This window comes from Mya arenaria, chromosome 1 (genome assembly GCF_026914265.1).
Source record: "Mya arenaria isolate MELC-2E11 chromosome 1, ASM2691426v1".
In the NCBI taxonomy this organism is placed as follows: Eukaryota; Metazoa; Mollusca; class Bivalvia; order Myida; family Myidae; genus Mya; species Mya arenaria.
In genome coordinates this window covers 42,470,927-42,496,421 of record NC_069122.1, presented here as the reverse complement: position 1 = coordinate 42,496,421, position 25,495 = coordinate 42,470,927, and the positions used below count along the sequence as shown (strand labels likewise).

Sequence of the window (25,495 nt, the reverse complement as noted above, 5' to 3'; positions counted from 1 at the left end):
ACCTTTAACTAAAACATTAGCCAAACAAAAAAGTTTATAAATTGTGAAACAGTTCTTTGTAATGGTAAGACATAAAGAAAACTCTAAATGATTAAGAATGGGCGGAGTGAGCGTAGCCCTTCCTTATTTTTTTTATTTTAACTTCAAGTCATCTAACAGACTTAGAACACATCCTTATTGACTGACGCATTGTGAACGCAACATCTGACGCAGAGCGTGTGTATCGGCTGAGAGGCAGTAGGCGAATCCTAAACACCCGCAAAAGGTTAAAATTCTTATTGATTAACCTTGGTACTATCTACACTTTCGATGGCTGAAATGTAGGTTGTATTCTACATCATATTAGCCTTTAGATAACATTGAAGAAACGCAAAGTATAACGAAAGAAAAACATATAGTTATAGACATTGGTCTACTTAATGCAATGTCCATGTGTGTCGTGTCCTGGTTGGTAATTCCGTCCTTCAACCTGGGCACAAACATTGCTCTATTACCTCTACGTCTTAGTTCAGTGTCGGTGCAGTGCAGTGCTAAGGCCGCAATCCAGATGTGGTCGTACGACTGGCCGAAGGCAACCTTGTATATTTCAAGGTCTGGGTTATAATCTGGGTCTTTGTAGTAGCGGTCCAAGAATTCTGAAACTGTAAATATTTGTTTATTGAAGGTGACTATCACATTTATCTACATAATTGCTTAACATCATGGGGCATCACAATCATATTATGTACATGTTCATGAAAATAATTCAGGCCTGTGTTTTATATATGTTGTATGATAATGAAATTTGAAGATCCGTAAACTAAAATAGCTGTTTTACCTATTAGAAAAAAATGGACACAGGTCGCATTTACAATATATCCTATACTAGAGTTTCAACTGTTTTGCTTCATTATTACGGTTCATGAAGTGTTCCGAATTGTAAGAACTTGGTTGATTTACAAAGAAATGTGATAAGATCCCTTAAAAAGTGGCTTTCAAGCAAATATTCAAATCCATCACCAATTGAATAATATTTCGAACATTAAAAAAGAGACGTCTTTCAATAGGTATTTTATGGTTTAAAGCTCAATATTTTCGCAATACAAGTGGTAAGTTTCTATAAGTAATAGATTTAAGTTACACAATAATTTTGACAAAATTACTATTTGTTTGATTCTTACGTTGTACCTTGATTCCATTTGTTCTGTTAACGATATAAAGCAGGTTTTAAAAATGTTGCCTTCCGACGTAGCATATATGACGTAATTTATCACGTGGTATACACACACTGTAATTGATCAATGGAAAGTTGTCGCATTTATTTGGCTGGTAGTAAAATAGCACCTGCAGGAACCTATGAATGGTGAAGATTATGTAGTATTTACTAGTTAGGCATAGCGGACGTTATATCATCTATCGAATATATTTTCAAATCGCCTTACTTTGATACGACTTCCCGGTAAAAGCAAACACTAATTTGCTAAAAATACACGTTTAACTGTCAGAAAATCGTGTTCTTCACTATTAATCTGGAAAATGACCCGTCTACAAGCGAATCAGGCTGATTATTGATATAAAAGATGATTGAACACCCATATATCTTGACAACATGTTCAATGAAACAAACCCAAAACTGGAAAAAAAAAATTAATACAATGTTAATCCTCATCCTGTCGTGCATTGTATGTTATTATTTTGGACGTAAATGCGTTTATGAAAAGATCTTGATGAATGTTTATAAGCTGTTTGCAGTAAAACACTATCATATAGTTAATTTAAAAAAAAATGGAACTATTTATCCACATGTCGGCGAATGAACGAAAGCCTACCTCCTCGACGATGTGTGAGGGGCATAAAAAGAGCGGCAAAGGGGTATATAAAAGGGCTTATTAAGGATAATTTGCGGGGTAAGTAGGTGACCCCGTAAGGTATATATCACGTCGATAACCTGTTTACATGTTTCAATGTTTCTTTTATTCATCAGAATATTCATCGGAATCGGAAAATAGACGCCATTATGATACGATATAAATTTGGTGACCCAATATGGAAAAATATAGGGTCACCGCGTGACCAGTCCTGGACCAATGGCGTTGCGTCATTTATGATAGTGTAAGGTCTTATTCATTTTAATTGAGTAAATGAAGATTTTGTGTGGCCTGAAAATCGTTGGCATAGTTTTGACGTGACACTATTGATGTAAATTCAGCTATTACCACAACGTGAATTACATTAACCATTCAAGTAGCCAACAGGTTTACAAAGTCCCTTTAAACAGTACAAGACTAATGCATAAAAGCTACAAAACAACCGAAATGTTCAAAAGGTCAGTGATTCTGAAACTCTCTGAAGGGTCGTGTTGAGCTATATTAGTTGAGAGCTCTCAACTTTGCATTTGTCCGAACCAATACACATTCTTGAACTATTAAAATATAAGCCTAATCAACGCCAGTCTATGGGGTTATAATTTACGACTGACGTTAAGAAGGCACTCTTTCCTACCAAGCCCACCTCACACTTTTCCAAACCATTACACGTAATTTTAAAATAAGCAGTGTTAGTGTTATAGGAGACAGTCAATGAGAAAACAGCCGGAGCAAGCGAACATGTGTTGCTCTTACAACCAGATAGAAGACAAGTGTGATCTGAAATTAGTGAACAAATTAAAAAGCAAGTGTTACTAGTATAAAAAATACCAAACTTATTAGAAAAAACAATGTTTTTTTTCAGAATGACTGAACCAATTAAAAAACCCAAGTGTCATCGGAAATCACTGAACCAATTAGAAAACAATTGTCATCAGATATTGTTGAACCAATTTTTACGAGGTATTTGGAAGCAATACACGTGTATGTGTATACATGTAATTCTGCTTATCTTCTTTTATAAATATTGATTTTATCGAAAACGACCTTGAGGTTAAATACACATTGTTTACTTATTACATACTGACATCAGTCTCATTTACAGACACAAACATGAGCGCATAATTTACATATATATATTGCATAAAGAAACAACATAAATATACCCGTCATTCCGTGAATACCCCTCTCTTCTATGGGGTTAAAATGCACGGCTGAAGTAAAGAAGGCACCCTCTGCAACCAAGGCCATCTGCTCCGGAGTACAGTCAATGTCATCCTGTTTCACCAGCCAGAAAGTTCTGGAGAACCAGCCCGCGAACACCCACACGATCTTGGCGCCGTACAACCCCACCTTGTATGCCTTTGATAGGCAAACAATTAATTTATTGGATCTAACGTTGAAAGTGACGTTGAATGTGCTAGTCAAAAAATCAGTTGAAACTTTGAGATTAATCAGATATTTGAGGAATTATAAGAGTTAAGTAAGGATGATTATTACCCTTGTGTTTTCGGCTGAGTATTTCTTTCAGAATTATTAAATAGATATGGAATAAAATATTTGTGGAAAATACAAACTAATACTGCCATTAATGCAATAAACTTCCAAAATCATGCTGTGATGAAAATATTTGTTGATATTTTAGTAGTTTTTTTGCTGTAAAAAAGGAAAAAGGGACAATGCTACAAAACATGTTTGTCTCGATAGGTGTCTGTACTTCACCGCGTTTGAAACTAAATACATAAAAAGTAAGGTACAGGGTAAACGCCAATGACATAGAACACCAAAACAAAAAGTCACCAACAAGAAACATGGAACAACAGCACAAAACTCCTTTAACAGCACATTAATTCACGTACTGAAATATCCTGACAAACATTAATTATTTTCTTAACAGTTTGAATGCATCCTAGTTATAACTGTATCGTCTTTGATATCGTTAAGATGGAAGAACAATTAAAAGTATTGTTTTTAAAAGAAATATTGGAAGAGGTTTCAAATACACACTGATGAAAAAGTGGTCATGCTATTTTAGAATGTTACTGCATTTGACCGGGTTCGCGCCCCGGTCTGGCTGCACATTTTTCTCACCCTGTGACAAATTGATGCAAGCCTGATGATGCAATGATGCGACCTTGATGATGCTTGGTGCAATCTTGATGATGCAATGATGCAACCTTAATGTGATGATGCAATGATGTAACATTGATGATGCAAGGATGAAATCATGATGATGCAGTGATGCAATCTTGAAAATGAAAAAAAAAACCTTAATGATGATATGATGGAACTTGGTGATGCAATGATGAAATCATGATGATGCAGTGAAACAACCTTGAAAATGAATCAACCTTAATGATGATATGATGCAACCTTAATGATACAATGATGCAAGCCTGATGATGCAATTATGGAACCTTGATAAGGCAATGATGGAACCTTGATGATGCAATGATGGAACCCTGATAAAGTAGTGATGCAATATTGACGATACAATGGTTTTAAACCTGTATACGGACGTCGGAATGTTACAACTGAACAATTTTCTTTGTAGAAATGGTAAGAACGTTTTTAAGAAGTGTTATTTACGACACATTTGTATATAATTCTTACTGCACACAGCACTGCTCTCGCTCTGTCCTCATACATCGCTGTCATGATGATCCTCGCATCATGCTCCTGACAATATAAAGAAGATAGATATTAAGAATAATATTATAGTAATGCATGCATACAAAACAGCAGTATGAAATGAAAAGTGTATGGTTTTACATGCTTTAGAAACAACAACTATGGTTTTGGTTTAGAGTTTATGGGCAATCGGCATAGCCTACCATTGGACATGTGCATGCATGATTATTATTATTATTCTAGACATATATCAAATATTAATAACTGCAAACAATTATACCACAGGTATGTTCATGTCATAAGTATGAAAGTATGTAAGAATTGAATTATATCCATTCATAAAAAGTAATATGAAAATCCTAACAAACATGTTTTTTGGAAAACAATTTAATTAAGCCAAGTTAAAATTTAGCAGAACGAATCTATTTACTTTTTAGCAGAAAGGTCTTTCTTAAAGCAGCTAAACTATTTAATTTATCCTATCTGATTTTCATATTTTATAATGCTCTAATGCTCTCACTGATTTACACCACACATGAAGTATTGTTATTTCACCAGTGTCAGCCACGCATATCTTATACAAATATTATTTCTGCGACATAAATTATAGCATTATTATATATATTTAAACATCGATGATGTGAGTTTCTAATACAAATCAGTTTCAAACAAACGATAACCATCATTTTTTTGATTAGATAAAAACTCATACCATGTTTTACATACTGATATTTTTATTTTCTGCGTTAACAGTAGTTTGTTTTATTATGAGGTATAAAAAATATTGAACAAAATCCAAGACCAAAATTATTGATAGAAATCACCAATAAAACATAGCAAGCGTGATCATGACGAGTGCTATTTACTTCTATATATATTTGGTTAACAAGGACTTAGCGCAGTCAGCCTTTTTACACCCATTAATTTAGTACTCGCTCCTCGCATGACAATGATATATCGGAGAACTACCGCCATTTTTCATCGAAAACAACCTTGGATGTAAATGGATGGTTTACAATATCAGACTTCTTTACACGTAACTATGCTGCATATAATCGCGTAGTCATTTCAATTTATCAGTAAAGCCTAGGGAATTTTACTCTAATACTCTAAGGAAAAATAATTATCTATGCAATTAGACACTTCACTGGCAATTAATTTGAAATCAATGATTCAAATAACACCTTAAAACGCTATAATTAATCAATAGATTTACTATTAATTTTACGAACTACTTCTACTAATGTAACGGCATGCATCCGAGGTTCGTTCGATGAAAAATGAACGAGGTGTTCCGATTGAATAATGTTACGGTTAACACACCATGTACGTCCACGTTGCAACGTTAGAGGTCTGCAGAGTTAAATCAAATCTTTGAAATCGAAAGACTTCTTGGTTATTAAAAGGTTGTTCACCTAATATTTTGACCGCTTATAAGGCGTATTTACAGTTCAAGGAAAAATAACTCATACGAAGCAATCCTTTATATTTTTCTAATTTTTAAGCCATCCGAGGTTATAAATAGTTTTCTGTCTTTTCAAATTTTTGCACATTATTTACAGACCAAATTTGCACGAATACCAATACACACATTCTCATTGAGTTTGTAAAGTTACCTGTTTTTATGGAAAATATATAATCAGCAAACATCAGCATACAAATGATAACAAGTTAAATCTGACTCAGTCAGATTAGTAAGATTTATTGCATCTTTAATGTTAATTATAACAGTGGAAAAAGAGTTGACCCTTGTTTAACAACTATTATAGTATCAAAGTAGTCTCTGTGATACCAGTCTTATCATTTCTGTTAATTGACTTCATTTTAGTAATATTTTTAGAACTAATACAAGACTGCACTAGTTTTATCCATCAAACATTGTGAATGGTAACATCAAAAGCTTCCTCAAACAGGACAATAATATTAGCCAACATTAAATGAATACGAGAGTCCCTCAACTATGGATATACCCTCTACCCGTAATACAAAAGTACAAAGGGTCAATACAGACCGCATTAGGCCGAATTTTTTATCTTTATAAAAGCAATTTTGCAAGATGCATGTTTATAATGGTAAAATTAAAATTAAATGCTGCAGACACACACTTACACTGGTCTGGGCCAGTCGTTGATCCAAGATGACTCATACTTCCATTATTATGCTTAAAAAAGTAAAATATCATGTTACCTAGTATTCTGACTGATTTCCTGAAGATCAGATAAAAAACTGTTGTTTTTATAACACGAAATAAATCTTCAATGTCAACTGTGAAAGATACCGGGACGCCAATCTATAACCCGGAAATTTTACATTAAAAAAACTGGAAAAAAGGACACAAGACAACAGGAGATCATTGTATGATCATAACTAAAGTTATGGTTAGGTTAAGGGTTAGGGTTGAGTCAAATGCGCAATCTTTGATAATCTATAGACGTAAATGAAAAATTAAAATGTTCTACTTTTAACGGAACTAAAGGTTCTGTACCCTAGGTTTGATTAAGATATCAGAAAAGACACAACTATAACTAGTTGTAACTGACCATCGTACTATGAACCGTAGACATGTTAAGCGTTGTCGATAATATATAATTAAAACTATATGTTACTAGTTTTTACTGACCTTGAGGTTCTGTTATATAGACCTGTGTAACGAAACCGCGAGTGTGAAATTATTATTTCTAGTTGCAACTGACCTAACGGTTATGCACGTTAGACTTGTCAAACGAAGCCGAAAATGTACCAGATTACTCAATATAAAACGTACTGTAAGGTTCTGTGCCCAGACGTGTTAAGCGTAGTCGGGAAAATGCATGGACTACTACTTACTACTGATATTACAGTTTTGCGCCCTTAACTGTAATCTTAACCGATGAAGTACAATGATAACTAGTTGTTACTGACCTTTAAGTTATCTACTCAAGAGCCAAGAAAAATATAATGATAACTAGTTGTTATTGACCTTAAGATTCTCTACCCAAGAACTGTTAAATGGAACCGAGAAAGTCGAATGACTACTCGTTATTACTGACCTTCAGGTTCTTGACCCTTGACATGGGATCGTGGACAAAAATCTCCTGGGTAATTATAGTGACATTCAGATCCGAAGCTCTCCGAACAAAGTCGTCCGTGACCTATTCAAAAGAAAAGGAAGACCGTACTAATTGATATTAAAGACGAGATCTGTTTAAGGAAAATGCCGTCCAGGCAAAGGCTTACCACCAAGCATTATTAACGCACAGTTGATTCTTTTTTCCTGGTTTGAAGATAATGCATGTTCGCTGCGCGGAGGAAAACACTCGGAAATATAAAGGATTATAAATACTTGTTTATGATGTAAACCAATTTCGTTATTAAACAAAAAAACTCATGAAATAAAGTTATTATTATTATTATTATTATTATTATTATTATTATTATTATTATTATTATTATTTTTAGTATTAGTATTAGTATTAGTATTTGCAATCTGTCTTATGTGTTTACATTCGACTTGAGCTTAAATTGATTTTTTAACATCTAATTTGTATTATATAATCATAATGTTCAACAAAAGGTTATTTTAATAAGTATGTAGTAGTATTACTTTATTTTTGATTAACTAACCTATTGATTCGGGATAAGACTGGCGGATTGTTAACGAAGTCTCGATTATAGCCAGCGTTCATGCGCGAACCGCTTAGCAACCCAATTAATAAAACCAATTTAAAGACTTCATGCAAATCTGGGGTTTGCCGTCAGAAACTTTCTAAATTATTTCTAAATCAGACTCTATACGGCAATCCAGTTGGCGGAAGCATGATCGTAAGTATTAAGACAGTTTAATTATATGATGGTTACGGCCCTCGAAACAGCAAAGAAACTGACTATTACCGCATCATTAGGCAATAGTGCTAATGTAATGTTAAAAATGCCTGAAGTGCACGAATTTGCAAAGCGGCATTGTAACGCGATTCAGCAAAAGACTGTAGCGCATTGACATCATCACCTGATGCTACCAAAGTGTTCAATAAAGGTTCAAATATCCGTCGGCATATTTATGAGTCCTTTAGGACGAATGAACATAGTATCAGTTTTCTAATTTTGCCGTGACTGTACAAGCGTGGGTTTGCTCCAACCCCCAAACCAGGTTTTTTTTATATTGGGTATCAGAGTGTAAAATATATACTATAAGGGAGTTCAGATGCATTACCGTGTAAACTCATATTAGGTGCTGACTAAACATGAACGAGTTCCTTTGATATGATAAACTATATAGTTTTTGATTTTAAGTTCAATGAATCGAAGAACAATCCTTTTGTACCACAAAGTATTTATAAAAAGGTGAGTAGTTTTAGAATGCTTAAAACGAAGCGAATACGTTTTGCCTTCCTTCATTCTTATTTGACAATGTCTTCATGACCTAAGATAAAGTTTCCAGAATTGATATATAAAGTGTAAACAAATATTGCGAGTGAAACCATCACCACAATGTATTTCATATGTAAGATCGACTGTACAAACCACGGAGAAAAATTCGAGTGCTTGATGGATTGTGGCGACCTTGTTCCAGTCAAATTTCCGCATCAGTTGGATCCTTGCCTCGTTCACCTTCTGCTCCGGAGTCACTATCCGAAAGAACTTTGGGAATCTTTTACGGTCTGAAAGGATGGGCGAAGAGGAGCCGTATGATAACTGAAATAGAAATGTTTGAAAGCTTGTTGTTATTAAAATTAAGGGTTATAACCTCCTAGTCAACTTCTGTTTCACTGACCCTTCTAGGGCGGTAACCCCAACATTTGCTAATATGTTTACGTTTTTTTGTCGTATGTCCGTGTTTTGTACTCTCTGCATCTCTCGTTTAGTGTTTGTTCGGCTTTGGCATTGTGCCTTAACCAGAGTCATTTGCCCAGTAGATAACACTGAATTATTGATGAAAAAAATATGTTCGACATACCTTACCTGAAATGCACTCATAAAGTCATTAAATGTTTTATTTCATATGTTTCCTTGTGTGGTGCAAGAATATCATAGAAGTGAGTGAAAGAACTTAATTTGGATGACATATAACTGACGAACAAAATACAAAAGAGTAAATAAGTAATATCTTATTATGACTTTCAAGTAAATGTAATATAACATTTTAATGTTAAAATAAAAATTTAGTTCGACAACACTGCGGATATACGCTTCTTTAATTCAAATTTAAAAACATTTAAATTCACAGAAACCAGTTCCCATGTGTTGACATTACAGAGGACATTTTCTCCCACCTCAGATAAGTAGATCCAATAATTTAACCATGCTAGAAATTCTTATCTTGCCCACGGGCGAAGATAAAATGCCCGTATGGAACTCCTTTTTATGGTCATCACATTGTAATTACCCCCCTTGTTTAAGACTGTCGTCTGTAGCATCATGGAAACCTTGTCTTGTGGCAATATTTAGAACGCTAAATAATTATTTCTCCCTTCAAATGTTTCCATAAATTAGTTTCCACGCACCTTTCAAGAAATAATGCGTCACTCTCCTAAGAACTATTTGAAGACCGGTTTGACTATTCACATAATCGAAATCACTGCGCGCATATCCATGACAACCACGAATTATCGCATATCCATACGCAATTATTTTCACTTAGCACAAAAGAGTTCCAGCAAAAAATATATTTTTACTTAGTTTTGTTTAACTGAGGTAGGAGAAAAAGCATCTACCATAGCCGCTCGTGAAAGATAGGTTCATCCCGACCCTCGCGCATGGTGTCTTGCGGAAACTCGGTAAACCTCGTTTCCGCAAAACACCCTACGCTCGGGTCGGAATGAACCTTTCTTACATTCTCGGCCATGGAAGATACTTATAATAACGAGCACTATAACCTGGATCAAAGAGAGAATGGGCTGAAAGACGTTCTGTGAACACGTATATGAGTATTGCGAATATAACTCGAACGATCGGAATGGGTATAGGGCACTTGAGGATTTTATCATTTTTTTCATTTAAAAAGTAGGTTTTTGTGTAATTTAGAAATGCTTTTTTTTGCTGTCATTGTTTTCTTTAATAACTGCTTGCGTGTGATTACATATTATTATTAATTAAAAATGAAACTCTGCCAAAGGCTGAGAGCCTTATGACCCATAGTAGACGAGGAAAGTGAATATCTGTTTTATGCTGTCTGGTATAATGTTGTCCATGTCAAAGTCGCTCTATCGCTCTTTTTCCAGTCGTCGCCATTGTTATTGAATTTTGTAATTAAACACCATAGGTGCTTCAAGCAAACCGGCGGTTACTCGCCCGCAATTTGTCGTCATTCCCCGTCGCCGTTGTCAACTCCCTCATCACCGGTAATTTTAAATCTTTTGTCGACGTTGTAAGTATAGCTCCTGTCGCCATATCCAGTCCTTTGGTTGATGATACGACTAAGTACTATGTCGATCCATCATGTACGAAAGTGGCCTTCACCTCCATATGCCCACTCTTTTACGGAGTAATTATTACGGATGAGGATAGCATACAGAAACCCAATCATACTCCATTATTTGTAACCTAATCATACTGCCTTGTTAGTAACGCAGAATATAATCAAATGACTGAAAGTCCAAACATCACGAAATGCATTTAGGAAGGATTTTTATGACGCGGGTAAAAAGTATATAGTTGAAACAAACGTGTAGTTAAAAAGGAGACTGACTTCTAACGAAAATGAGCAGAGAAAAAAACTTGACAAATGATCAAACGGGTTTATTTTGATTTTTCTATCCTAATTTAAGGATTGATAATATTAAAATTCCTGAAATTATATTTCGTTTATTTTTTTTTTAAATTCTATTCTATGAATAAATATAATGAAGGATGTTTACACATATTTACAATTCACGAGCGTTCAACACAAAGGAGTATTTTGCATTACGTAACACTTATTTTTCAAATTGATAAGAAAGTAGTAGAACCTTTCGCCAGATAATGGATATTATGGCAAAGAGAAGATTGTTATAAGTTGATATATTCATAGATGTGAACGCTGTTTAGTGGGTCCTACCAACTCCCACTGAGTTTCGAGCACATCCAAATATTTAGCGCCTCCAGCATAATGCAATATACCCCTCCCGAATCACGGATACCCTTAAACCAGACTAATAAGTTAATTCAAGTACACTGTAAGATAAATCTTGTATACAAATATATTGCAATGTATAACCTGTAAATCGCTTCTGAAAGTATTTCGTTGTATAATTATGTTTTGTAAACATACATTCATATCATTTATTTCATTTCAGGAAGAATTTGTTTGAAAAATAACGACTTTCAAAATTCAGAGCCTATCATATAGTTGTTTTCCTCGGTAAGGATAACCTATGTGGTCACTAGTATGTAGAAACTATTAAAAAAAGGTTTTGTATAGAACTATGTTTCATTTACTTTTGTAAGTGTGAACTTGTAAATACATGTAATAAAATGTTGCAAAATAAACATGAAAACACATGATGTCAATATCAAATTTAGACGATGTCATTAAGCAATCGACATATAACTCTGATATAAATGTTTATAACCAATGTAGATATCTCCAAGTCACATGAAATTCTTGGACAAAGGAACGCTCGCGGCCTTGTATCTAATATATTTTTTGTTAAGGAGAATCTCTCACGATTCATAGGGTTATAAATAATGAATAAGTGTGAAATGTGATCAAAATGTTTGTTACTATGACAGAACATAATCAAAAGTTCAAAATAGAGCCTTTTTTGCAAACCCAAGAGATCTAAAAGCAGTATTCAAGTAAAATTCTTGATCGTACAAGCTTTGGCCCTACGCTCTTCGATAAGATGTCCTCTCAGTTTAAGTGCACATGCACTGCCGTTAAGCTGCAACCAATATAACCATACGATTTGAGTGTTGAATAGGAATTGTTTATGGCGGAATGCTGAGTCAACAGTCAAAATAAATGTACAAGTAATATATGGCCTAATCTCAATAAGGTTCTAGAAGGAATAAGCAACGTATGACCTAACCTGAGTAAGATTCCTGAAGGATTTAGTTATATCGGGCTTCTCCAGAGAGTGGTTCCAGAAGGAATAAGTTATACATGGCCAAACTGAGTAAGGTTCAAGAAGGAATTGTTATATATTACCTTCCTTAAGTAGGATTCAAAACGGGATTAGCAATATATGGCCTAAACTGAGTAAGGTTCCTGAAGGAACTTGTAATATATCACCTTCCTTTATGGCCTAAGCTGAGTAAGTTCCAACAAATAATTAAATTAGTAATACATGGGCTTATCTAATAAGATTCCAGTGAATTAGTTATATTTGGGACTACTTCAGAAGGATTCTAGAAGGGTTTAGCAATATATGGTTTAAGCTGAGTAAGATTCAATAAATAATTTGTAATATATGGACTCACCTGAGTAAGGTTCCAGAGATATGAAACTTGTGCGGTGGCCGCGGAGCATGTTGAGCAGCCGTCCCCGAGCACCATGTGATATGGCTGACCCGCTTGTAGCTCCCGGAACATCCGATACACGGCTACGCCCTCTGTGCACTGAAGTATTGAAATTAATGCTTTATACTTAGATAAACGACGTTTCGTCATGATGTTTGAAGACTTTTTTCAAAACTTCTAAACAAGTTGACGTATTTATATTATTATAGACAGGATGACATCAATAGGTTTTTTTTCAATATTGCATGATAAAAGTTTTTTAATACATTAATCGTTTGATGGGAAGACAACATCGGAAACCATGTCTCGCTTTGTCTGACCACAGGGACTATGTGCGTGTTAAATGTCTCACAGCAATGGCCAAATGGCCAAAGTCATCCCCATAATCAATTACAATAAAGGCACAAATGTACGGGTTTTTAAATAACCAATGTGGAACTGCAACAAAAAATGCGCCTAATCACAAAAAGGATAGTTTCAATACATTATCAATATATAATACAAAGGTAGGTGAATAGCCCGTATAGATATCGTGAGTACCTTGTTCCAGGGGCAATAACTACGCTAAATCACAACCAAGCATAATAACTTTTTTGAACTCGTTTAGAACCTAAACGCATGACGTTCCAGTTTCCCTCAAATACCACCTCAAGTTATCCAGACTTAAACGTATGATTAACGAATCAACTCGCGTACCGTAAACAAACACCTTAAATGAAACAAAATGTCCGTTAAATCTTTTTTATTGGTCAGATTTTCAATTTTCAATTGTGATTTTCAAAATTCATCTCGCTCCTCAGATCACCTCATACTATGAACTGATTGACTCATTTACTTCTAAATTCATCCCCTAAGTTGGCTTTTTCTAAGCATACGTTTTTCCACAAACATATTTGTTTTACCTGTCAAACGGTTGTGTCCACTTTGGTTAAACTTATTTCAATGAGCAAAAGAACACAAGACAACATGTCACTATCATTGCACAATATCTGCATGATTGAAACCAACAAAGCTCTTCTTCTTTTATTCTAATCACATTTGAAATTACAGGCAGGCAGTCTATATGATAAACAAAGAAATATATAATCAATATCTTGAAAGAAATTCATTTTAAAGCTTTGTCCTAACTATAGTGTCACAAAAATAACAACGACATATTATATATATATATATATATATATATATATATATATATATATATATATATATATATATATATATAAAGTAATCATTCACGCCTGGTTCTAATCAAGTAAAGTGGAGATATCGATTCACAAAATGTTGTTTATTTGTGAAGTTCTACGAGCACATAATCATGCCTTCGAGAATCCAATCAAGATTGAATTCCGGATATCAACCATTGAAAACGATTATTAGCTGACATTTTGGTGGATGGTACTGATTACTTGGTCATGGAATTAAACGAAGACGACGAGAGACTAAATTACAGAGATAAAAGTAGATGTCGTGAAATTGGTATTAAAAATAGCCTTTCGTTCAGTAATGATGTTTGCGGCAAACGTTTGCCATTTGGTTCCCATTTGCAGTGAATGCACTGTATATCAATAGGGATACAAAACAAACAGTTTGTTAATGTTAGCCATCGTGAGCGACTGTTAGCCTTAATTCAGCCATGTTTGTATTGCATAAATCAACTTTGCTTTTCAGTAGAACATTTCCAAGATGTAAAGAACCAATGCATTTTAAAGGTTTTTGCAGATCCAGTTACTCAGCTATGTTTTTCTTTCTTTTACAAAACGGGGTGGGGACTAAGCGAAACAGTCTTTGCAACGCCTTTTTGAGCACGTATTGCGTAGGCTAAAGATTCTTTACGTAAACGATATCTCCCTCTTCAATTTTTGTAACCGAACAATTTAATTAAAAATCAACTCTCTGTTAGGTCAACTGAATAATGCGAAAGTGATGTTTCAGCTTTGGAAACCATAAAATTCTTTCCGCTATTGAGACAACGGATGTATTTGGAGGTGATGTTTCAGCTTTGGAATGCTTTGTAATCATTTCTGGGTGAAAAAACCCATGCTAAACAATACAAATATGGATTAAATTAATCTGTTTTGGAGGTAAATACAACTCGTAAATTTACATTACAATGTGTATTTATATTGGGAACAAATATGAAATTATGGAACATTAGAGGTTTTTCGTTAAAAGATCGTAACGATCTGCTATCTGGAAATCGAGACAATGATCATTTGTTTTTTTACCAGAGTTTGTGAGTTATAATACTGGTGACGACATGAAAACATGTATGAATATGATAGCTTGACATCTCCTATGAATTCTAGAACCCTTTCTTTTCTTTTTGTAATTGTTAATTTATGACTTTTCTTCTTGGATACAGAGCATACACAAATATTACCCACAATACATACAAAGAGCTGTCAACAACAATAGTTTAAAATCGTGCTTAGTAGATTTTGTACAAGTTGCTTAAACAATTATATAAGTAACATAATTAATAGAACAAAAGACCATATAGAAATACTTTCATTTTTCAAATGAGCTGTAATTTTATCAAACCGTAATATGAATGGTACATAGGTACTATTCATCGGTTTAAATCTGCTTGCGCAAATAAATTATGTCATAAAAATAAATATAAATATGGTGAGTTTTGACCCTATCCAAATACCATGTATTTTTGTTTTATTAAATTTAAAACCTTAATTATTTTAAACCTGCGTATCACACTTTTAGTAGGGCTTGTATAATGTCATCAACTCAAACAAAAAGTAAAACAGAAAGAGGACAACCGTGCCGAATACTACGTTATAGAAAAGATCCAGAGATCAATCCAATATTTGCGATTTCGGATATCATATTAGAATGAAGGGTCTTCACACATTTTGAACAAAAACAACAACAACAAAAGAAATCTATGAAGCGCAACTATTAAAATATTTTTCCATTCCACTGTATCAAAAGATTTTAGAAATCCTTAAATTGTAACTTCTTTGCTGAAAATACCAGTATTATCCACAGCGTCACCAGTTAATCTAATGTTAAGTATATATACACTTAAATATATTACTTTTTTGATTGAGATGTTTAAGAATCGGTAAAACTGATTGCAGCCGTACTGCTTTAACAATACTGCTAATAGATAATGGATATTAAAAATAAATATAGGTCGCCTATTTTCATGATTTTGGGGTCCTCCTTTTTTGTACAACAACGCAAGAATTAACAATTTTAGTGAGTAAACTTTTATTCAAGGCAGAGACAATCAGATCGCAGATAATATCCCAAACTGCTTTAGCATTTTTGCAAACGTAAACGTAGTTATGTATAGACTTTGATAGGAAGTATATATTTGTATATTCATCCGATCTAAGAAATTCGCAAAAAATAGGAAGTATTGTATTGGAAACATTTATATATTTTGTTTAATTTGCTTTGAGCGATGTTAAAAGTCTACGTTCGATATTTGTTTATATGAAATATTGAGGCTATTTATAAATTAATTGTTTGTCCTTTACAAGCAGTAATTGTTAGTTAGGTATGATTGTCTTAAAAATACTATTTTTCCATTTCGTAATGTAGTTATTGTCAATCACCCAGATAATGGCATGTACGAAATAGGAGTATATTTGCTTTTAATTTTTACTGCCAGTAGAATTATCAAAAAGGGGAACATAAAATTAAGCACATAAAACATATCTATAGCTAGGTATTAACATTGCTACCGTCATTCCCGGAGATATTAAAGCTACACGACTAGTACAATAACAGTAAAAAGTGTGTACGACTCAAGTTGTACAAAATAAGCAATCCTTCCTATGCTAAAGAATTGCTTGATTTTCATTAAGTGATTCACTCACCATTGAGTCTATGTAATTGTACGTCAGGTTGTATCCGGGTAAGATCCGAGGATCATTGTTGATGTCATGGAGCGCCATTTTGACCGGAAGTAGCACCGCCTCGCCCCCGATCCATCCTTGACCACTCATTGGCAGCAGTCCGAGCAACCGCAACGTTGTGTTAGCCTCGCTCCCATAGCAAATGTTCATGCATATTATAGATATCGCATAAAACATAAATTTCGTCATATTTGTTTTAAAAAATATATATATATATTGTTTGTTTTTTTCTAATTCATGGTGTGATTATTACAAAACAATATCTACAAGTAGAATCACAATCATTTTAATCGGAACGCTTCTCTGAGAACCTTCATTCAATTGAAACACATTGCTTCTTATTATAAAATGATCTGAAATGTTATTGATTAGCTTTGACTATATCTCGCATGATCTAACGATAATCCATTTAACGTATTAGAAAAAAAAAACACATTTGCGTCGTACGCTTATATATGTTTATATTCCTGAATACGAATATTGAATCATATTGATGATTAACTAGATTTATGAAAACAAGTGATGAGGAAGAATGATAATCTTATGAAATATTTTAGTACTCACCAATCGTTTTATATTTTAGCGTCTTCAGCTTTTAAATTCATGGTTACAACCTTGTTATCAGTAATACATATTTTCCATAAACGCATTATGTGGTAAGTGGTGAAAGGTTTATCACTCAAAATGTATGTTTGTTATACAAGTGAATGTATTGATTTTGAATACAAGTGTATCTTTATATTAGTTGAAGTTGTAATATTTATTATCCCACGGGTGATGAACAAAAAAGGACACATGACCACACATGCAAACGCAAGTAGTATTTTGGCTCGATTGATCGTCATCCCAGGTAAGTTTCTTATCAATATTTTTGTTATACGCGGGAGTTCGTTCAAGAGACATAGCGCAAAAAAAGAATGCATTGTTTTGTCTTTCGATCGGTGTATAGGTCACCATTCATGTTTGCATAGTTTCCAAGAACTCTTCGAAACAAATAGTGTCCCGGAATGCAAACACACGTATCTAGTGTTAAAATGTCATAGATTTAGACAAAAAGCCACATTGTGGTCACGTGACATTTTTGTTCATCACCCGTGTATCCAGTTATAAAGCATTTGGCAACTTGTTAGTGATAATTTCTTTGATATTTACTTGAGATTATACGTTTAACTTTGAGTCCAGTACTACCAGTCATTATTGTTGAGAGTGTAAATGCTCTATCATATTATGAGTTTGTTATCAATTTATTCTAGGCAGGGACTGATTGTGATTCATCATGATTCATTGAATATTCAGTTTTCTGACCCTACATTAAATTCACACACAACTTATCTAATATTTGTGATTGTTTTGTTGACAATTTGACATATCTGTGCTTCTCAATTTGTTGGAAAAAGATACAAATTTACAGACTACATTATTATTTTGCTTCTTTATTTTATTTGATTCCTAATCCATTAAATAAGTGTGAGTTAGTTTACATGCACCTACTAACGCGATGCGAAATGACACTAAATAAAATCATTCAAACTTTCAATTTATCCGATTAATTCATCGGTTTGTCTGTCCGAGCAAGCGATAATAAACATCCAGCCGATTGCTCATCTCTAGTAATAATGGGAAAACAATAATACTATTCAGGGGAAAAAAGTAAGATGAAAACTTTTACAGCTATATTGACAGAGTTATGTATTCATCTCCCGAATGAAATATTGTGAAGATTGATTAATATACCTATACATGTTGTTCGACCTAATATATATAAAGAGAAGGGCAGTTGGCAAAGTATTCAGCTGTGGTGCGCGGAGAGTAAGGAAAATCAACTTACAAATTTGATAATTGTTGCCTTTTGAATTTACATGATTTATGATTATGCTGTTGTTATTAGAACACTTAGTTGGCCAGTTTATATTGAAAGATGTTCAGTCATGTAATCGATTTTAAGCCTATTCTTAGTAACCTTTAAGTATTAAAATTAATTGTAGATGCAAGTTAAAAAAAGCCCCATGCAATGTAATGCTGAGACATGCGTTTTGAATTTGCGATCCTATATGTCTTTTGAAATTAATACTTAATAGTTGGGAAAGATCGCCCCTTAAGTGCAATAATGCTGCAAGTGATTTTATCATGTTTTCAAAAAAGTCGCATTTAAGTTTTTTACTTACTAAAATAAATACGTTGCATTAGAATATTTCAATTGTATACACATTGTGCTGTTTCTATTTTTATAGCAAAGAAGTGTGACATGACTATTCTTATTAGTTAGGCACCTTTCAATATAGTGGTACAATACTCTTAATCTGTTTCTAAAAATTATAGTGGAAATAAAGTAACCTTTGACATATGGTACCCTTATAATCAAAGCTGAATTTTATTTACTGAATGCTCATAGGTGGCACATGATATTTGATACATATATACCCTAAGAGATTTCATCGTTCCACAAACATATTGTTCAGTGTAAAATGGTGCCATAATTTTATCATATGGTTCCTTTTCAGCAATATTTTTTATTCCCTATAATTTGTACTTCATTTGTTATTTCAGGTATCATATATAGTTAATTATATAATTTATGTCATCTGTAGAAACAGAGTAACTGTTATACCAATATAAACGCTGTAAGCGAGTCGCTTAAAATTTAGGAGACAATCTTTGGTGTAAACATCCCTAAAATTGATCAAAATTATTTCTAATGCCCTATTCCCCGTCCCAAATAAGCGAGCAAAACTCGGTGTTAAACAGTGTTTGACCTATGTTAAACACGATGGTATTGGTACCAGGTTTAAGCGGGTCTTTTAGCTTACCAAGAGCCATATCACGATGAAAAAAACCCCGCATATTTGACTCCCTTTAAGATCAAAGAAAACAAACTTTTAACCCATTGATAGATGAAAAAAACGCACATAACTTTTAGAAGCGAGCTTTAAAATTAAAAGCAACAACAAACCATTCTTTTCCTTAAAAACGAGTTTGAATACTCACTTTTACCTACATACTTGTAAGTGAGCAAAACGTATCGAAAGCCGCGCACTACGAGGCCGATGAAATAATTTTTCATTAAATCAGACAACCGCTTTAGCCGTTCGGCACAGACCGGTCGGTTACCGGAAATTTCCACTTTTTCTTAATTTTTTTTTTAACATTATCAAAAAATGGTTCATCAGTGAAATAAAAAGTTAGAATTTTAAATAAACCCCAAATCGCCCAGGGAGAGAACATTATCGAAAGGTCGTAGTGCATTCTCTGATCTATGTCAACCAATGAAACACCCGGATTTTATTATATATATTACATAAAATCGGTCTTGTCTGATTAGTTAATTTAGAAGATCCCCTAATTTGGCTTAACGTTCAACCGATTTCATAAAACCAAACATGGTGTCCTCAAATAAGGACATTTTTTGAAGATATCGCTCTTCTTGAGTACATAATAACAGATGCTACGAGAAAAATTAGAAATTGTACTGTTTTGCATTTGTTGACTTTGATGAAAAGCCTACTTTTTGTTCGTGATAATTAAAATATCACACTATCTTAGATCATTTCCTAACAAATATATTTCTTAATGATGTTATTCTGATCTTGTGTCTTTTTCATAAATAATAGTTATAAAAGGAAGGAAATCAACACTAAAGAATGTTTGAATTCTCTAAAAGTCAGCATAGCAAAATTACACGCTTTAAAAAGCGGGTGTAATTTGAATCTGATTATAGTGTCTTCCTTCTGCGAAAAACTCACTAATTATGAAAAGACGCATTTTTTTTTAATCATCCAATTTGAAAGACTCACTTCTGTGTCTGAAAACTCATTTTTTAGAGTAAAAACCCCGCTTCAGGGACATAAAGTCTCACTTCAATTGTAAAAGGCATGCTTTTTGCTCACTTTTGTCGAAAAGATATCTACTTAAGCCTACTTGTTTTGTGCATAAAATTCACATATGCTGTCGAAAACCTCCGCTAAAAACTAACATCTTTAAACAAAACAAAAAAAAAAAAAAAAAACCCGCGTAAAACACATTTTATAGAAATAAAAAAAACACAAACACAAACGCGTTTAAGTGGGTTAAAGCCCATTTTTCATTTGGGAAGTGAATACTGTCATGGATTCTTAATTGCCAATTTATTGTACTAAATGAGATATGTAATGAGATATGTAATCGACTTCAATAAGTCCATGATTGTTGTGGAATGTTTCGTTTCAGATTACAGGCAATGTTTCGTATTTAGTTTAATGCACAATTCAGGTCTTTGAAACAAAATTGTCGTTAGCTGATGAGAAATAATACGTCAAAGCAAACCAATAATATATCCGATAAATTTAAAATAAGAAGCAATGTGTTTCAATTATATGAAAGCTTTTAGAGAAGCGTGTAGCACAAGGACTTAAGCATGAGTTCCGTATAAAAGGATTGTTATTCTCTTCATGAATACATTTTGTAATTATCGCAACATAAATAAGAAAAACAGTACAACATGTGTTCATAAATTTGAAGAAAAATGATGAAAGTTATGTATTTTGCGATATTCCTTTTATGCATGAACAGTTGCTATGGGAACGAGGCTAACACTACATTGCGGTTACTCGGGTTGCTGCCAATGAGCGGTCAAGGATGGGTCGGGGGTGGGGCGGTGCTTCTTCCGGTCAAGATGGCGCTCCATGACATCAACAATGATCCTCGGATCTTACCCGGATACAATCTAACGTACACTTACATAGACTCGATGGTGAGTGTCATTTAATGATTCAACTCTGAAACTTAGGAAGACAATTAATTTCATTTAAGGATTGATCGCATTTTCGTGCGTTTATGCTGTATTACGCAGTAGGACACACGAGCAAATTCCATGAAGCGTGCTAGCGCTTCTTGGTCAATTGCTCGCATGCCCTATTGCGTTTCAAATCGATAAAATCAAGAATATTTGGCACATATAATAATCAATCAAAGAAATGGATACAAATCGTAACATAATAACGCATGGATTCGAACTTGTTGTCATTTATAAATACTTCTGTTTGGCCATTTTCGCACTAATATATATTTTTCATTATGCTTTCTATTATTTTTCTATCCATGCAATCAAATTATGGCCTCACGGACTCAGTTTTGAAAATAAACGTCATATTTACCTGGTGAAAGAAGTGGTTTTTTTGCATCATAGTTAACAACTTTTCGTTAAAAGACCTATAAAATAATAAATGTTTGTCTACTTTAAGATTCGAAATACTATATATTTTTTTTTCAAAATGCAAGAAGCAATATCCTAAGAAAGAAATACAACCGGCCGTTAAGTCAGTATGCTTTATTGTTTTATCAACGTTAGCCCAAAAAGGCACGTGCACTTCTAGGGGTGGCTGTATCTCAATAAATTAAAATCTCCTTATTCTAAACATACATTGATAAAGTAGAGGTACGTTGATTGAGAAGTAATTGTACCAAGTTCCATGAAAATCGGCCAGCTTTCATTTTTCCGGACAAACAATTTCATGTACCATAAGATAAGTATGCCAGCGTATAGGATTTTATTAAAGAACTATCTTCTTGATAATAAGTATAAAACTAAACTCATCAGTCTTCTTGACACAATTATTCAACAAATCATTACACTTTAAGGTAATAACATTTAGAAATAGAATGGTTGACCTTTCAAAATACACTCCACAAACTCGCCATAGCCGTCTTAATGAATTCGAAAATAAAAACAATAAATTATTCTTATATGAATCGTTATACAACAATCCGGACGATATAATTTTCGTTAATATTACCGTAGTTAAAGGCAAGTTGAATTATGATTCAGAAAAACAAACAAACAAAGGTAGTTTTTTTAATAGGGAAACCGTATTCAAAATTGTAAAAATATTGAAAAATTAAATCCTGAAAATATAGACGTTGTTAGGATTTCATTTATTCAGTTAAGATGGACGGAACCTGAATGCCTTAAAATTTTAGATACTAAAATTTTAATGAGGAGGTGAAATTTTATAAACTTTTAGATTAATAAACATAAAACTTTAAAGACGAGGATCATAATAACCAATATAAAATGCTATTGACTTTGACTATAACGTGTATTCTAATAAGCCTAAAACAATTTGGGGGCATTTTTATGAAAACAAAAACACTACAAGAGTGTTTTAATGATTTAAGAAGAACAAGTCCTTGACTTGATGGTATTACGGTAGAGTTTTATCAAACGTTCTGACATAACATTTTAGACTTAATTGGATAATCATTTGATAACAAGTATGAATAATCAAAATCAAAGTTAAAATGTTTGCATACATATAGAAAAGGTGACGATAATATATTAACAACTTGTGACCTATTTCCCCATTGGATTATGTGTATAAAGTATAAGCAAATATTTTAAGAAAAATGTTTTCATACCTTTATATCAAGCAATATAAGTGCACATCAACAACCCTCATTGAAAATAGAATATATGTTTTAACATTACGAATAAACTTGCTCCAAAAGTTGTAATTCTAGTTGCTGACAATGTCATAACGCCTGATAATGAAGACAATAAACTTTATGATTTTGTAATTTCTTTGGAGTTGAAATAGAAGTACAATTAAGCGTAAAACAGTTATTGGGAACACGCTGTAAGGTTTTGAATTTTTGGATATAATCATATGTCGCGGGGTCAATTTGCCCTGCTCTATATGTTTGTGTTAGTGTCATATGTCTACATGTATGTTTATCCAGTACACATACCTCCCAAGTCCATCTTTCTTGTGATAATCCATTTTCCTATTCTTTCATTCCTTTTCAGGCATTTCAATCATTCCTATCATCCACTAATTCATATACTAATTTCACTTTCATTTTCGCTTTCACTTTCTATATTTACTAGTTAGCCTCGTGCACAACTGGTCGCGGTATTTTCCTCGTGCACAGCGCACTCATATTTTGTCGATGGAGACGTAAACATCGTTTGATAAATTTGGAAACTTTATTGTTTTATTTCTTTATAAAAATGTATTTGGATAAGTCCAGGTATGATTTATTACTATAATATACATGTTGGCATTGTGTGAATTTGTCTTGTGTGTAATTTGATGAATTTGCACTCATATGTTTTCGATGGAGACGTAAACATCGTTTGATAAATTTGGAAACTTTATTGTTTTATTTCTTCATGAAAGTGTATTTGGATTATTCCAGTCGCCCTGAGAGACGAACCATTTTCATTCGCGACACATATACAATGCAACTACATGAATTTACTATGTTGGGAAGAATTGTATCCTATTCCATATTAATTTCAATGTATAATACAAAAAATGTTCTGTTATTATTATTTATGGATTCAGTTTAAACACCACCAGTCATTCAAACAAAACACCCAAAGCTACTACAGGATAAGGAAATAAATCATATAGGGAAATACATTAATAGGAATAGTTAAATAAAGGTACTCTAATAAAGAACTATTAAAGAACCTTACATAAACGATATTTCGTCGAATTCGGTGAACATGTACTGTATTCTTAACACACTCAACAATAAACCGAATTGGATAGCGGAAGTAATTATTTTAAAACAAGCAATACCTTATTTCTGGAAAGAAACTTCTAGGTCGGATGAATATACCAATATTAAAGTCAATACAAAACTAAAAATAGTTTTACAAAAAAATAAAGTCGTTTTAGATTATATCCGCCCCTTGTTGTTTTGCCTTAAATAAAAGTTACATACACGTTAATTGTTTTTTTCACTTATAATAAATACAATATTTTTCGTTACTGTTCAAAAACGGAGAGCACGATGACCTTGAAAATTGGCATTTTAAATATTCATAATATATAAGCAGCAAGTTTTTAGCAATAAGTATGCAATAAGTTTTACCCGAAATAATAGTTCGCAATCAAGAAGGTTATTTATATGGGAATTCACTTATTTACGTAAATTGGCAATGTTCTCGATTATACTGATCTTTTCAACAAATAATGTGGAGTTCCAAGCTTTTAAAAAGCATTTAATACAGTTGAATACCATATTTATTATTTTGACTAAATTTCGTTTTAGTGTTTCCTTTAATAAAATGAGTGAGGACCCTTTCTTTCATGCTTTTCGATGAAATATGGAGTTTTATCAGTGAAATAACAACAGTGAATTTGATATTTTCACTGCAAAACAAGGATTGAAAATATCCACTTTCAGAACTACTTTTAAAATCCATTGTAGTTTCTTCCCCTTTATCAAAACAGAACACTTAACTTTGAACCAGAAAATGTATGCACAACTATTTTAAGAAATGTTTCACAAGTAAAAGTAAAGATATATTTGGAAATTAACAATTCTTTATTAGAAAAATAGTTATCTCGTTTTTCAAACGTTTCCTTGATCTTGAAGCTGAATGTTCGAACACTTGTTTTCAAACCAAACAAATTACAGACGAACACAACTGTTCGGACATAAATAGAATGTTATATCATCGTTCAAATGTATTTTGAAATGTTTGGCGTTGTAACACGTAATTCACACAATTTACAGATTAACTGATTTTTTTTACGCCACCCACGCCTCAAAATTTGTCAACAACCTAGCGTTTTCCTCATCATTACGTGGAAAACGACCTGTCTTCAAGCGAAACAGACTGGTCTTTGACAGTAATATGACTGAATATCCATGTACCATGAAACACATTCTAAAACTAAGAAAAATGTTTGATATCCAATGATCATCCGCAATTGTTTTGCTAACACATTCAAACTT

The 25,495-nt window shown here is 33.1% G+C and overlaps 1 protein-coding gene across 1 annotated transcript; it reads right to left on the bottom strand.

Moving 5' to 3' along the window:
- Positions 1-174: 174 nt before the first annotated feature.
- Positions 175-16,921, bottom strand: LOC128227274 (gamma-aminobutyric acid type B receptor subunit 1-like). The gene is made up of 8 exons (XM_052937652.1): positions 16,733-16,921; positions 12,852-12,989; positions 8,976-9,146; positions 7,505-7,606; positions 4,458-4,523; positions 3,011-3,206; positions 495-641; positions 175-248 (listed from the first exon to the last, which is right to left on the bottom strand). The coding sequence occupies exons 1-8, from the start codon at positions 16,919-16,921 to the stop codon at positions 175-177; spliced, it is 1,083 nt and encodes a 360-aa protein (XP_052793612.1).
- Between the last annotated feature and the right edge of the window lie 8,574 nt (positions 16,922-25,495).

Bases quoted from the DNA above. Each gene is read 5' to 3' on its own strand.
- LOC128227274 (XM_052937652.1), bottom strand. From the start codon at position 16,921: ATGAACATTTGCTATGGGAGCGAGGCTAACACAACGTTGCGGTTGCTC. The intron at 9,147-12,851 runs GTGAGTCCATAT...TTTCTATTTCAG, and splicing joins ATCTCTGGAACCTTACTCAG to TTATCATACGGCTCCTCTTC. The intron at 7,607-8,975 runs GTTTGTACAGTC...TCTTTTGAATAG, and splicing joins CACTCGAATTTTTCTCCGTG to GTCACGGACGACTTTGTTCG.